We start from the raw sequence: 16,488 nt of genomic DNA, 5'->3' as shown, positions 1-16,488 counted from the left end.
TGGAGAAAGTCTGCGTGCAGCAACAAAGACCCAACGCAGCCAAAAAAAAAAAAAAATGGTGAGAGTGGACACCCTTGTCTTGTTCCTGATCTTTAGAGGAAATACTTCCAGCTTTTCACCATTGAGAATGATGTTGGCTGTGGGTTTGTCGTATATGGCCTTTATTATGTTGGGGTATGTTCCCTCTATGCCCACTTTCTGGAGAGTTTTTATCATAAATTGGTGTTGAACTTTGTCAAAAGCTTTTCCTGCATCTATTGAGATGATCATATGGTTTTTATTCTTCAATTTGCTAATGTGGTGTATCACACTGATTGGTTTACGGATATTGAAAAATCCTTGCATCCCTGGGGTAAATCTCACTTGATCATGGTGTATGGTCCTTTTAATGTATTGTTGGATTTGGTTTGCTAGTAGTTTTTGAGGATTTTTGCATCTATGTTCCTTAGTGATATTGGCCTGTAATTTTCTTTTTTTTGTGGTATCTTTGTCTGCTTTTGGTATCAGGGTGATAGTGGCCTCATAGAATGAGTTTGGGAGTGTTCCTTCCTCTGCAGTTGTTTTTTTTTTAATAAATTTATTTATTTACTTATTTTTGGCTGCATTGGGTCTTCGTTGCTGCGTGCAGGCTTTCTCTAGTTGCGGCGAGCACGGGCTACTCTTTGTTGCAGTGCACAGGCTTCTCACTGTGGTGGCTTCTCTTGTTGCAGAGCATGGGCTCTAGAGAGCGGGCTCGGTAGTTGTGGTGCACAGGCTTAGTTGCTCCGCGGCATGTGGGATCTTCCCGGATCAGGGCTCAAACACGTGTCTCCTGCATTGGCAGGTGGATTCTTAACCACTGTGCCACCAGGGAAGCTCCCCTCTGCAGTTTTTTAGAAGAGTTTCAGAAGGATATGTGTTAGCTCTTCTCTAAATGTTTGATAAATATCACCTGTGAAGCCATCTGGTCCTGGACTCTTGTTTGTTGGAAGTTTTTATTTTTAAAAAATTTTTCCAATTTTTTTTTAAAGAATCAATTTTATTTATTTGTTTATTTTTGGCTGCGTTGGGTCTTCATTGCTGCCCGCAGGCTTTCTCTAATTGTGTTGAGTGGGGGCTACTCTTTGTTGAGGTGCATGGGCTTCTCATTGTGGTGGCTTCTCTTGTTGCAGAGCATGGGCTCTAGGTGTGCAGGCTTCAGTAATTGTGGCATGTAGGCTTGGTAGTTGTGGCTCATGGGCTCTAGAGTGCAGGCTCAGATATTTGTGGCACACGGGCTTGGTTGCTTCGCGGCGTGTGGGATCTTCCTGGACCAGGGCTTGAACCCGTGTACCCTGAATTGGCCGGTGGATTGTTAACCACTGCACCACCAGGGAAGTCCCTGTTGGAAGTTTTTAAATCAGTTTCAATTTCAGTACTTGTGATTGGTCTCTTCATGCTTTCTATTTCTTCCTGGTTTAGTCTTGGAACGTTGTACGTTTCTAAGAATTTGTCCAGGGTTGCTTGTAGTAGTCTCTTATGATCCTTTTTATTTCTGTGGTGTCAGTTGTAACTTCTCCTTTTTCATTTCTGACTTTATTGATTTGAGCCCTCTCCCTTTTTTTTCTTGATGAGCCTGGATAAAGGTTTGTGAATTTTGTTTATCTTTTCAAAGAACCAGCTTTTCATTTCACTTATCTTTTCTATTGTTTTCTGCATCTCTATTTCATTTATTTCCACTCTGATCTTTATGATTTCTTTCCTTCCACTAACTTTGGGTTTTGTTTGTTCTCCTTTCTCTAGTTTCTTTAGGTATAAGGTTAGCTTGTTTCTTTGAGATTTTTCTTGTTTCCTGAGATAATATTGTATTGCTATAAACTTCCTTACTAGAACTGCTTTTGCTGTGTCCCATAGATTTTGGATCATCATGTTTCATTTTCATTTGTCTCTAGGTATTTTTTGATTTTCTCTTTGATTTCTTTGGTGATCCATTGGTTGTTTAGTAATATATTGTTTTAGTCTCCACGTGTTTGTGTTTTTTACATTCTTTTTCCTGTAATTTATTTCTAATCTCATAGTGTTTTGGTCCGAAAAGATCCTTGATATGATTTCAGTTTTCTTAAATTTACTGAGGCTTGATTTGTGACCCAATATTTGATCTGTCCTGGAGAATGTTCTGTGTCCGCTTAAGAAGAATATGTATTCTGCTGCTTTGGGAATGTATGCTCTATAAATATCAATTAAGTCCATCTGGCTTAATATGTCATTTAAGGCCTGTGTTTCCTTATTGATTTTTCTGTCTGATGTGTCCATTGGTGAAAGCAGGTTGTTAAAGTGCCCCACTATCATTGTGTTACTGTCAGTTTCCCCTTTTATGGCTGTTAGGAGCACCTCAATACATAAGGCAAATACTATGTTGGGTGCGTATATATTTGGTGAGCATCTTTATGATTGTATCTTTGAACTCTTTACTAGGTAAATTTTCACTTATCTCTGTTTCATTAAGGGTTTTTCTGAGGTTTTATCTTGTTCTTTTGTTTGGAACATATTCCTTTTGTTTATTCATTTTCCTTGACAGTCTGTGTTATTTTTCTATGCATTAGCTGAAACAGTCACCTCTCCCAGTCTTAAAGAAGCAGCCTTGTGTAGGAGGTGAACCTTATTGTTCCACCCTGCTCTAGCTCTTGGTTGTCTCAAATCTTTGTGATTGTTCAAGCAGCCTGCTTTATTCTTAGTGGCTTCTGGTAGTTGAGGGTGTGCAAAGACCTGTTGGTGTCCCAAAGAGGGTGGATCTCAGTCAGCACCTAGGTGCAGGCTAATTGGAAGCTAGGCCCTCAGGCAGCAGCTTTTCAAATGTGCAAATATAGCTCTTTCAGGGGCAGATGGGCATTTCTGTCTGCTCTCTTTGCACTGAGCCCTGAGGTAATAGCTAGTTAAGAAGTTTCTTTGTTTGCAGCTGTCCCATAAACACAAGCAAACAGGCCTCGCTGGCCACCAGACTCAGGCTATCAAGTGACGTAGCACAGCCACAAAAGTTGGGGCACCACACGTATACACAAGCTCTTTTCCTGGAGATGCTGGTGATGTCGGGCAGGACAGAGGGAGAGTGTGAGGATGACACCCACTGGCCTCCGTGATCTCTGGAGAGGATTATAATCAGCCCTTAGATGTGTTTAGTTAGGAGTCTGCTTCTCAGGCCACAGCTATGAAGATAAGCTAATAGGTCTCTTTCACAGGAAGTCTGGGGGTGCATTTCAGTCTGCTGTCTCTGTGCTGTGCCCTGGGGTGGTTAGCCAGTTAAGAACTGTTTGTCCATTTGCTACAGCCCTACAGGACCCACTGGCCACTAGAGCCACGTGATCAGTGGGTGTCACAGAAACCAGGGCACTAGGTGTGTGCACAAGGTCTTTCTGGGAGATATTAGTGACCTGGGGTGAGGTGGAGGGAGACTGCGAATATGGCCCCACCAGCCTCTGTGGACTTTGGAGGGTGTTTCCGTAGGCTTCTAGATGTGTGTTCAGTTAGAATCTTGCCCCTCGGACCAAAGCTTTAAGATGAGCAGGTAGGTGTCTTTCACAGAAAGACTGGGCACTTTTCAGGCAGAGGACTCTCTGCTGGACCCTGGGGGGTAGCCAGATGAGTCTGCTTGAGCCCTTTTAAGAACTGTTTTTTGGGTGGTTAAATTGAAGGTGGTCAAAGGTACAGACTTCCAGTTATAAATAAGTTCTGGGGGTGTAATGTACAGTATGGTGACTATAGTTAATAATACTGTATTGTATATTTGAAACTTACTAAGTAGATCTTTTTTATTTTTTAAATTTTATTTTTTTGGCTGCGTTGGGTCTTTGTTGAGGCACGCAGGCTTCTCTCTAGTTGTGGCATGTGGGTTTTCTCTCTAGTTGTGGCGTGTGGGCTCCAGGGAGCATGGGCTCTGTAGTTTGTGGCACATGGGCTCTCTCATTGAGGCGCAAGAGCTCAGTAGCTGTGGCCCCAGGGCTTAGTTGCCCCGCAGCATGTGGGATCTTAGTTCCCCGACCAGGGATTGAACCTGTGTCCCCTGAATTGGAAGGCGGATTCTTTACCATTAGACCACCAGGGAAGTCCCTATGTAGATCTTTAAAAAAATTTTTAATTATTTAATTGAAGTATAGTTGATTTACAATGTCATGTTAGTTTCAGGTGTACAGAACAGTGATTCAGTTATACATACATACATATACATGTTCCTTTTCAGATTCTTTGCCCTTATAGCTTATTGAAAAATATTGAGTATAGTTCCCTGTGCTATACAGTAGGTCCTTGTTGTTTATCTATTTTATATATAGTAGTGTGCATATGTTAATCCCAACCTTCTAATTTATCCCTCTCTCCCCTCCCCTCCTTCCCCTTTGATAACAGTAAGTTTGTTTTCTATGTCTGGGAATCTCTTTCTGTTTTGTAAATAAGTTCATCTGTCTCTTTTTTTCTTTCTAAGTTTCCATGTATAAGTGATATTATGTGGTATTTATCTCTGGCTTACTTCACTGTCTGGCTTATGGTAATCTCTAGGTCAATCCATGTTGCTGCAAATGGCATTCTTCTTTATGGTTTAGTAACATTCCTGTGTGTGTGTGTGTGTGTGTGTGTGTGTGTGTATACACAACACATTTTTATCCATTCATCTGTCAGACACTTAGGTTGCTTCCATGTCTTGGCTATTGTAAATAGTGCTACTATGAACATTGGGGTGCATGTATCTTTTCAAATTAGAATTTTTGTCTTTTCTGGATAGATGCCCAGGAGTGGGATTGTAGGATCATATGGTAGCTCTATTTTTGGTTTAAGGAACCTCCATACTGTTTTCCATAGTAGCTGCACCAATTTACATTCCCACCAACAGTGTAGGAGGGTTCCCTTTTCTTCACACCTTCTCCAGCATTTATTATTTGTAGACTTTTTGTTGATGGCCATTCTGACTGGTGTGAGGTATTTTTTAATATATTAAATATATTAAACGTTCCTTTAAAAATGTGACTAGAGAGAAAAAACAAAACAAATTTAAAAAATTGTTTCTTGTTTGCTATATCTTGGGTGGGTCTCATGAATGCAAGCCCTGTTGGCTTTCAAAGCTAAATATTTTGGAGGCTCGTCTCTTAGATGCAAGTCTTAAAAGCTGGGGTGTCAGATGTGAAGTCCAAACCCTTTGCTCCTCATGGAGAAGCTCGGAGTTGTGGGTTCCCTCCTGACTGTGGGTGGCTGTGTCAGGGGTGGGGTGTATCGTGAGATTGTGTCTCAGCCTCTTCGACCCGGTTCCATGTGGGTTTCTTCTCTTTCACCTCATGTGTAGGAGTTGCTCATCTAGTTTTTGGGTTTCTTTCAAAGCGCATTGTTCTGTATGCAGCTGTCAATTAGCTGTGTCCATGAGAGGAGGTAAGTTCAGGACCTTCCTAGTCGCCATCTTGAATGGGAAGCCTCTTGCTTTTTTGTCTTACTAGACTAGTGGGTAAGAGTGCCGTCTCCAGGGTCCTGCTGCCAGGGTTAACTGCCCTACCTGCTTCCTTCCTGGCTGGTGAACTTGGGCCTTTGCCAAATGGGGATAAGGGTAGCACATGGTTTATAAGGTTGCTTGAGGACAAACATATCCACACACACAGAAAGCTTAGAGCACAGGGGACCGAGGACATAGTTTATCGCCTGTTTCCTCCCCCTGGAGTCTCAACTTCATCAGGGCAGGACTTTTTCTCTTTGCACTCCCAAGCCCCTAGAATATGAATGGATGCAAAATACAGCTAAATGGTCCTTATTCATTGGCCTCAGCCCTCATCCCACTGGCCTTCCTGACTACCCCCTTATAGTCTGACCTTCGCCTTTTTTACAGCACCCCCTTACAGCTTTCCAGTCTGGCCTTAACTCATCTTTGAGGCTCTGTAAGCCTTCTGGGTACTGGCTATGCAGTCTGCCCAGGGAAATCCCTGAGGCTGGTAAAATGATCTGATAAATATGGAGAATTTAGTGACAGACTTTCTTAGCTGAAATGGAACCTTTCATACTGGCAGCACCATTCGGGTGTAACTGCCTAAGCTTTAGTGGGAGTATTAGGAAACATGACTAATTGCAAAGTTTTACAATATTCCAGGTGTGTACATATTAAACATCATAAATGTGACTTTATCTTACTAAGGTAGCAAATGCTCTGTGGCGTGTTTGCAAGGCCCTGTGACAAGGCAGTTAGACCACCTGGCCACCACATGCAGCTTTTTTCCTCAGAACACCAGAGAGCAACGTAAGACAGAGCACAGGGGCAGAGCACAGGATACAGAGGAGGGTGGCATCTAGTAAGAAAGACACTCTGAGATCTGGGGAGGAGCCCAACCTCTAAGTCATCCAATGTTTAAGGTGTAAAAAAGCTACCTTCAGTCTGTGCGCTCAGTTGTCCAGCTAAAATCTCGATACGAAAATTAGCTTGGGAAAGAAAACTCCCAATTGGAGTCCAATTATATGCTAGGCGCGTGTAAGTATATTAGCCTGTTTATTCCTCATAATCACCAGTTACTAATTGACAGTTGGGATTTGAACCTGGTCCTGATTTCTCTTGAAGCTGAGACTCTACACACTATACTTGCACTTTCTGCTGCTAAGTAGAAAACCTCAGTGGGAAAGTGTAGCCGGATTCTGTGCAAACTTGCAAATGCTCTGGACTGAATGGGTACAACTCAGCTGTCTGCACCTCAGATGACCCAGGTGGTCTAGGATAAAGGCTGCCTTTGCCTTATCTATACAAATACATTTTTTTCCTTCCTGTCATGCTGGTCAGCAGTTACATGGCAGTTAGCTAGTGTTAGCATCTCTCCAGGTAGATGGTGATGATGTCAACCCCTGCATGCACTGCTAGCTAGTGGCATACTTCTTCTCCAGGGATTGGGTGGAGGGGCTCATAATGAATCCTATGTTCAATGACAGCTGCGTTATATACAATGCTTATTTGAACAGTGAGAGAAAACATAACTGTAGAAGAGAAAAGCCAAACCATGTATCCACCTTTCAACTGAGCTTGTATGTAGTGATAAGCTGGACAGAAAATAGTGTGTCTAACTTTAGACCACAATTTGAGAGGCAGAGATCTCAAGAGAAGCACAAACATGTATGATTTGGAAAATAGCACTTACCTGGAAAAGAACAAGCTATTAGATTAATGAAGTAATCTTTTAATTTTTTTTTTTTTTTTTCGGTACGCGGGCCTCTCACTGTTGTGGCCTCTCCCGTTGCGGAGCACAGGCTCCAGATGCGCAGGCTCAGCGGCCATGGCTCACGGGCCCAGCCGCTCTGCGGCATGTGGGATCTTCCCTGACCGCTGTGCCACCAGGGAAGCCCTTAAACTAATTTTTTAAGGTTAAAATACTTTATACAAAATAGTAATTTTTGTGATATCTCATGAAGCAAGACAAAGAAGCAGCTGCTTTTTTCTCATAAATTAGATCACCACCTCCCAAACTGATACCCAAAGGAATAGTATTTCATGAAATGTTAAACCAAATGCCTTAATTTTTTTTTTCTTATGGACAAGTCTGAGGAATGATATATTTTCCTCTTGAAGATTTCAGGCTGGGGAGACACACTTTTTAAAGTATGACTATTTTTATTTCCAGGAAGTGGTCTACGGGGGGAAGAACTGCTTGGCAAATGCTGAAATTTCTAATTGTAAGATAAATTTGGAGAGTTCACTCATGTGGTCTCTTAGTTTTAGAATCCCAGGTACTCTATTATTTTCCACAATTATTTTGTAACCAAATTGACAGACAGACAAATAGGTTGAATAATCTGAAGCTTCGGGTCCACTGATTTTTAGGAGGCATCCAAACCAAAAGAGCCCCAGACGATACGATCAGCTGGCTGCGTGGTTAATACGTAAGACAGTAAGCCACCCCTAATAGCTTCCTCACCATAAACAAGGGAGCTAGATGGACACACTCCGCCTCCGTGCAGCGCTTACAGTCTATGACTTCATTGCTTATTCCCATAGACAAATGACAGGGCGCAGTGCAGAATGACTGCACTTCTGGGGTTGCTCCTCAACACAAAGGAACCAGAAATAAAGCCTCTCATTCTTAAATAACATTTATTATTGTGGCAAAGAAGTCTTTTTCAGGAGAACAAGTCTCACATTTATGTAAAGGTGTATTGGTTATAGTTATAGAAGCAAATTTCACTGAGGTGCTCTATATGAAGTATGCCTGACCATGACTCTGAATTCAGCAATCTAATATTCACAATGTGTTGGCTGCCATTAGCTATTTATCCGAACATGCCTTTTGTTCCTTTTAAAATATGTGCCTGCACAGGGTGGAAAAAGAAACGCCAAGGGCCTGCTAAAAAGGAGAAGCCTAGAAAAGATAAAATTCCCACGGCAGTTCTGTTCAGCTGCAGTCCGCGAGTGCAGGAACAGTGTTCGTGTGGGGAGGCATTACGCCCAGTGGTTTCTCGGTTTTAATGGTGTGAGAGCCCTTGAGGTTTTCTGCAGCGGTCAGAGGCAGTGGGAAATGCCATTTACTGAATCCAGTCGATGTTCAGGCAGCGCGCTATGAATGCAAACATGTCTGACACTTCTTCTATTACTTTGGCCGTGGGCTTCCCAGCCCCGTGGCCCGCCTTGGTGTCCACGTGGATAAGCAGGGGATTGTTCTGCTTCCGACTGCGGCCCACCAGGTACTGAAGGGTGGCAATGAACTTCAGGGAATGAAGCGGGACCACGCGGTCGTCATGGTCCGCAGTGAGGAGAAGCATGGACGGGTACTGGATGCCGTCTGCCTCTGGTAGCTTCACGTTGTGCAGTGGAGAATATCTGAAAGGCAAAGGCACTTTCATGAGGCCGGATATCAAAATGAGAGTTGTGTGTCCACTAGGATAATCACGGGGACCAGTGGGCATAGTGACTTGCGTCGTCTACCTGCCTACCGTCACCAGCAGTGAGGACTGCAGCCAAGTGGTCCATGGGTGACCACTGCAGACTAAGTTACATCACCTCACCGTTTAGGCTGTGACTGGCCAGGGCTACTGGAAGCTGGGGAGCTGTGTCGTTTACTTCGCTCCCACTTTGGAAGCCTGTGTAAGAAAGAAACAGGGCTGTTGAAACAACCCAAAGTATGTACATACTGACTGTCTTGAGGCGAATATTTTCATATTCTTCAGACTAACTTTTTCACTGCTACAAAGTGGACTGACTGTCCCTTTGTTTATATTTTACATGAAAAGATTTTAATTGAGGTATAGTTGATTTACAATATTAGTTTCAGGTGATTCAATATTTTTATAGATTATACTCCATTTAAAGTTATTATAAGATATTGGCTATATTCCCTGTGCTGTACAATATATCCTTGTAGCTTCTTTTTTTTCTTTCGTTCTTTCTTTTCTTTTCTTTTTTTTTTTTGCGGTACACGGGCCTCTCACTGTTGTGGCCTCTCCCGTTGCGGAGCCCAGGCTCCGGACGCGCAGGCTCAGCGGCCACGGCTCACGGGCCCAGCTGCTCCGCGGCGTGTGGGATCTTCCCGGACCGGGGCACGAACCCGTGTCCCCTGCATCGGCAGGCGGACTCTCAACCACTGCGCCACCAGGGAAGCCCTGATTGTTCTTTTAAATCACTGATTGTGAATAGAATGGGTGCAAGCCTTTCTTTTGTTGAAGAACTTGAAATCCAGTGTACAGCAGCTTTTTGCCTGTTTAGTATCTATAAAACCTTTATTCTGAGCTCAGCTTGGCAGTCTTAGGAAGACCACGGGTCCCCTCTGGGCCTAGCTTCCTGTCTGAAACCAGGGAACCTAAGCCGCTGACCCCCTGCTGGCTCACAGTCCAGCAGAAAGAAACTGCCTTTGGCCAATGGTGAGAAAGTTAGTGGAGGAGACACCTTCTGAAGCACAAGATAAGTTTCCAGTTAACAAAAAGGTTTTTAAGAACATAAGTACAATCAAATTAAACAGCGATTGATGATAATAGTTAAGTGAAAGACATCTCTGGATACTTTTTCTTTACATTTTAGTCCATATGGGTGTCATGTTTTCCAAAGTGTTCAGTATTAATGAATTAAACTGTTTTAGTAGAGTTTTATTTTGGAGGGTAAATAGGCAAAAATAATAAAATTTCTACTCAGTTAACCAAGCTAAGACTAAAACCTTCTGAGGTTTAGTCTCCTAATAGATAAGATGGGGGTACCAATGGGTCTGCTTTCTGCTCTCATTGCAGAGTATTTCTGGATCAACCCCCGTCCTCCAGATAAGGGTTAGTTCTATGGGAAAACATGTCTGGAAACTCTGCCTACTAATAATGCCTCTCCCCACCTCAAGATTCACGTGCCACATTTATACATTCAAGACTGAGACGTTCTGTAGAAAAAAAGTCTGTTAGGCTTTATTTTTCCCAGCCATTCACAAACTTGGAAATTTAAATTTTGGGGGGCATGGGGGACCCCCTTCAATATATTGGATTGAGCTCTCTGTTCACTGGGAGTAGCAAGTAAGAGGAAAATACAGCTCTGTGGGTGGTGCTAGGTTAAAAAATTATAAAGTCTGAAATAGGAATATCACAGGCATCTTGAGAGAAAGAATATTTAGAACTTTTTTTGCTTTCAAATTAATTTCAGAAGTATCAGGTTCCAGCAAATATTTTGTTGCCTTCATTATACAATTAACTCAGTATTTTCAACTGAGTTTAAATGGGACTTATCCCCCGCTAAGTGCATATTTTCTTAAAGTTAATTGGAACTATGGCTTCTTCAAATATTGAGCTTTCACCAGGATGTGTCAGTGAGGCTACCTGTGTATTTTAAAAGCTAAACTCTCCCCCTCCTACAGAACAGAATTGAGTAGTTTAAAAGTATTCAATTAAAAAAATTCAAGTCATTTTAGCGGAATTTCTAAGTGGAGCTAACCACACAAAACACATCAAATGAAGGAAAAAAATCTGACTTGAGAAATTACTGTATCAAAATTTATAACTGACTGAGGAGACTGGGGAGAGGGGACATAGGCTGCTGGTGCTATTCCAGGAGTAATTCCTAAATACTGCTGGTAAAAATCCAAAAACCCCTACATGTGGGAAGTAAAGAGAGTGAGGAGCCAAAAAAGAATGTAGCTTGCAGTCTGGAGAATCTAAATGTTTGCCATTTTCTCACTGTTATCGCCAAAGTGTTGAGGGATACGAATATTTCAGTAATGCAACTTGTATTTTCAAATATATGTGGTTATACTGAGAGCACAAAAAAAGTTCATTTCCTTACTTCTTTTTTTTTTTTTTTTGGCGGAGCACAGGCTCCGAACGCGCAGGCTCAGCGGCCATGGCCCACGGGCCCAGCCGCTCCGCAGCACGTGGGCTCTTCCTAGACCGGGGCACGAACCCGTGTCCCCTGCATCGGCAGGCGGACTCTCAACCACTGCGCAACCAGGGAAGCCCTTTATTTCTTAATTTAGAAAAAGAAATCCCATATATATGTAAGTTATAATGACCTTTTTTGTAAAAATTATTTTTTAATTGCTGCATTAAATTACCACAAATTTAGCAGCTTTTAAAAACAACATGGATTTCTTATCTCACAGTTCTATAAGTCAGAAGTCTAGCTTGGCTCAACTGGGTTCTCTGGCTCTCTCAAGGCTGAAATCAAAGTGTTGGCTAGCTGGGCACTTATCAAGAAGTTCTAGAAAAAAATCTACTTCCAGACTCATTCCAGCTGTTGGCAGAATGCATTCAGTTCCCTGTGGCTGTAGGACTGAGGTCCTTGTTTCTTTGATGGCTGTTGGTTGGGGTTGATCTCAGGTCGAACAGCCCCCCTTCCTTCAGTTTCAAAGCCAGCATTGGTGGCTTTAGTCCTCCTCATGCGTCCAATCTCTCTCATCTCCCTTTCTGCTGCATCCCCAACTCCCACCAGAGAAAATGCTCTGCCTTTAAGGGTTTGTCATTAGATTGGGCCCACTCGATAATCCAGGATAATCTCCTTATCCTGGTCAGCTGATTAGTAACCTTAATTTAATCCGCAAAGTCCCTTCACAGAAGTACCTAGATTAGTGGTTGACTGAAGAACCAGGGGACAGGAATCCTGGAGGACCACCTTTAAAATTTTAAATTTTAAAGGTGACCACCCCTCACATCTTTGTAGTTTGTTGTTTTTGTTAAAGACCATATCAAAACCAGGAAGACAGGTACTCCCACCACTTGCCCTACTTTTGCAGTAAATTACACGCAAATATGAGATATTGAAGGGCATGGAGTCAAACATTTATCCTTTTGACTATGTTCAGTATTCTGGTATCAAATTGTTAGCAACACAAATATGTCATACGAATTAAAACCTTACTTGATGAGCCATTCAAAGTGTTGTTTGTTGTCTGAGCACCCATAATCAGTGGTCCAGGCGTGACCAATAGTGTATTTATGGAACTTCAGCATGTCCATTACTCCAACTTGGGCAATAACACAACCAAAGAGGTCAGGACGCTGATTTGCACATGCAGCTAAAAATCAAGATAGAAAAGGGAGGTGGTCCATCATTAAACATCTATGTAATAAGCAAAATCAAAACAGAACAAAACAACACTTAAATGCTTTCAGAACCCTGGTTGTCTTTTTTCCAAGAGCACAGAAAGAAACCATCAGAAATCACTTGCCCAACAGCCCACAAGCTCTTCCCCCTCCTTCCAATATATCGGAGGGGTGGGTATTGTCATCAGTAGTAGAGATTTACTCCTCAAAGTGAATCTCAATGGAGGAACATTATATGAAAACCTCTAGGGCTTTCTGTAAAACCTGTGTCCCCTCCTCCCATCCCCAGCTGCTTTCACAGGTGATGCAGGAGGTTAACGAACTTGTTCAGGATCTGAAAACTAGCCTGTGATATCGTGACACACTAAGAAATACCTGTTTTTTCTTTGTCCCCAATTCCTAGAACAGAGCTCCTAAAACTCTTGGAATTTCCTGAGTGACAGGGTGAGAGGAGTGTCTCTCATAACTCATAACTAACCCCTTTCAGCCGTCTCTGAGTCCATGCTAATGAGATGCGTCTTGGTGGGTCCCCAGATAGCTTCAGGATGGGGGCTGGCTGCCCAAGGAACCAACCATGTGATTAGAGGATTGGATCTTCTGGTCCCACCCCTGACCTCTGGGCAGAGGAGAGGGGGTGGAGATCAAGTTAGTGATGAACGGCTACTGATTTAATCAATCTTGCGTGCATAATAGAACTTCCATAAAATCCACCAAACAATGAAATCTGGAGCTTCTAGGGTGGTGAACACAGGGAGGTGCTGGGATGGTGGTGCGCTAACAGGGAGTGTGGAGGCTCTGCCTGCGCCGCCCATACCTTATCCTACACATCTCTTCCATCTGACTGTTGCCGAGTTCTATCCCTTATAACAAACTGGTAAACGTAAGGAAAGAGGAGGGGGACATGGGAACCCCCGATTTATAGCTGTGAGTCAGAAGTATGGGAGGTCCAGAACTTGTGATTGGTGTCTGCAGTGGGGGCAGTCCTATGGGACTGAGCCCTCACCCTTTTGGGTCTGTGCTAACTCTGGGTAGTGTCAGAACTGAACTGAATTGTAAGACACCCAGGTGGTGTATGGAGAGTTGGAGAACTGGCTGGCGTGGTATGCCCCCCTTCCCACATTTGGCATCAGAAATGTTGTGAGCAGAAACGGCTCATAGAGCCCAAGGCAGAATAGCGCCTAAAACCCCGCTCAGAGCTCTAACCGATGTTGACACACCTCCTTGTCCTGTTGTAAGAATACTCTTCTCTGTACACTTAAAAACTTATTTTTTGGAAAATTCAATAAATGTTTATTGAACACCTGCCATGTGCCTGGCACTACGCCTGGGGATATGTCAGTGAATAATTTAGTGGGAAAGATAAAGAAGTGAACAGGCAATTATAGTGTGGCAATCACTACTGTTGAGAAAATACGGGTGCTATGGAAGTAGGGCGTAGGCCAGAGTGCGGAAGTTGGGGAGGCTTTGGGAGGAAGTAAGATCAAAGCTGGCACGACTAGGAGTTAGTCAAGGGATGTGAACTTTTGCTACCTCTGACAAAAAACTGTTCCCACCCCAGTTCTGATTTCAGTGCTTATTCATGATACTGAAACCTGAGTCCTACCCCTGCAGATCCTTTTCTCCCACTCAGAGGTGGGAGGCGCAGGAATCTGGAAACTGTTCTTTTTAATAAGCATCTCAGCATCCTGATGGAGGAACTCCATCTCTGAAGGTCCCTTAAAGGACCTAGTTTGTTAAAAGGCATAAATGAATTCCTGAATATAAAACTCCAAAAATAAAATGGAGTTTTATTGGATGAACCAGTAAGTTACAACACAATTCTCCCACTACTGAAATCAGATGGTATTTTCAATGTCCTTTCCCATTAAAAATTTTAGATTCACCCTTAGTTCTTCTTTTTTTAACACTTCATATTTAATTCATATGCAAATTCAGTTAGCTCAAATTCAAAATATGCCCAGAATCAGACCACTTCTCACTACTTCCATCGCCACACCCAGGTCCAAGCCACCATATTCTCTCCCTGGGACAGAAGCTTTTCTGCCCTTGCCTCCCCTTCTGTCTGCCCTAACACAGTAACGGGATCAATGCATGATCCCGATTTAAAAAAAACATGTCAAATCATGACACTCCTCTGCTCAAAACTCCCCCAAAAGCTTCTCATTTCACAGAGTAAACCACGCTCTCTGCATGGGCCACGAGGTCCTGCCTGCTCTGGCCTCCCCCCACCCCTAACCTCTCCCATCTCTCTCCCCTGCTCTCTGTGCCCAGCCACAGACATGGGCCTCCGGGGCCCATTGCTGGCCTTGGGCATATCGTCTGCCTCCTCTGACTGGAACAAAAGCTCCACGAAGGCAGAGCTGTTGTCTCTTTCGTTTGCTGACATATGCCCAGTATCTGGAAAAATGCCCAAGCACTTCTTTGTGCTCTATAAATATTTGGCGAGTGAACGAATCAAATTTGTAGTTATTCGGTACGTAAGAATATTCTCCATCTCCTTTCTCGATTTCTTTCCACAAGCCACACGACTTGTGGGACCTTAGTTCCCTGACCAGAGCAGGGATGGAACCCAGGCCCCTGGCAGTGGAAGTGCAGATTCCTAACCACTGGACCGCCAGGTTAGTCCCTCCATTTCTTTCTTTCTTCTTTTTTTAAATTGAAGTATACCTGACTTAAAACATATTAGTCTCAGGTGTAAATCGGTGATTCGGTATTTTTATACATCACAAAGTGATCACCATGGTAAGTCTATTTACAATCTATCATCACACAAAATTATTAAATATTATTGACTATATTCCCTATGTTATCTGTACATTATAGCTCTGATTTTTTTTTTTTGCGGTACGCGGGCCTCTCACTGCTGTGGCCTCTCCTGTTGCGGAGCACAGGCTCCGGACGCGCAGGCTCAGCGGCCACGGCTCACGGGCCAGCCGCTCCACGGCATGTGGGATCTTCCCGGACCGGGGCACGAACCCACGTCCCCTGCATCGGCAGGCGGACTCTCAACCACTGCGCCACCAGGGAAGCCCTCATTTTTTAATTGAGTTTGTTTTTGATGTTGAGTTGTATGGGTTCTTTGGATATTTTGGACATTAACCTCTTGTCAGATAGATTGTTTGCAAATACCTTCTCACATTCAGTAGGTTGTCTTTTCATTTTGTTGAGTTTTCTTCACTGTGCAAAAGCTTTTTAGGTTGTTATAGTCCCATTTGTTTTTTGCTCTTGTTTCCCTTGCCTGAGGAGACATACCCAAAAGAAGTTTGTGAAGACCAATGTCAAAGAGTGTACTGTGTTTTCTTAGAGTTTTATGGTTTCAGTTCTTACATTTAAATATTTTTTTGAGTTTATTTTCACATATGATGTGAGAAAGCAGTACAGTTTGACTCTCTTGCATGGAGTTGTCCAGGTTTCCCAACACCATTTACTGAAGAGGCTGTCTTTTCCCCATTGTATAGTCTTCCTTCCTCTGTTTTAGACTGACCATATATGTGTGGGTTTATTTTTGGGTTGTCTATTCTGTTGCATTGATCTATATGTCTGTTTTTGTGCCAGTACCATACTATTTTGCTTACTAGAGTTTGTAGTATAGTTTGAAATCAATGAGCATGATACCTCCAGCTTTGTTCTTCTTTCTCAAGACCGTTTTGGCTATTTGGGGTCTTTTGTGTTTCCAAGTAAATTTTAGAATTATTTGTTCTAGTTCTGTGAAAAATGCTATTGGTATTTTGATAGGGACTGCACTGAATCTTGTGCATTGCCTTGGGTAGTAGGGTGATTTTAACAATATTAATTCTTCAAATCCATGAGCATGGCACATCTTTTAATTTGTGTCATCTTCAATTTCATCAGTGTCTTACAGTTTCCAGTGTACAGGTCTTCCACCTCCTTGGTGAGATTTATTCCTAGGTATTTTATTCTTTTTGATGCAATTTTAAATGGGATTGTTTTCTTAATTTCTCCTTCTGATAGTTTAAGGTACAGAAATCCAGATTTCTGTATATTAATTTTGTATCCTGCAACTGT

At 42.8% G+C, this 16,488-nt stretch overlaps 1 protein-coding gene across 1 annotated transcript in view; it reads right to left on the bottom strand.

The window, feature by feature from the left end:
- Positions 1-8,036: 8,036 nt before the first annotated feature.
- The window catches only part of PREP (prolyl endopeptidase), a 136,553-nt gene continuing 128,101 nt past the window's right edge, over positions 8,037-16,488 (bottom strand). The window contains exons 14-15 of the mRNA XM_004264771.4: positions 12,278-12,434; positions 8,037-8,776 (exon numbers count right to left, since the gene is read on the bottom strand). Coding sequence (XP_004264819.1) covers positions 8,482-8,776; positions 12,278-12,434 — 452 coding nt within the window. The 3' untranslated portion in view covers positions 8,037-8,481. The remainder of the gene's footprint in view (positions 8,777-12,277; positions 12,435-16,488) is intronic.

Source organism: Orcinus orca, chromosome 12 (assembly GCF_937001465.1).
Source record: "Orcinus orca chromosome 12, mOrcOrc1.1, whole genome shotgun sequence".
Lineage (NCBI taxonomy): Eukaryota > Metazoa > Chordata > Mammalia > Artiodactyla > Delphinidae > Orcinus > Orcinus orca.
This window is presented reverse-complemented; position numbering and strand designations above follow the sequence as displayed.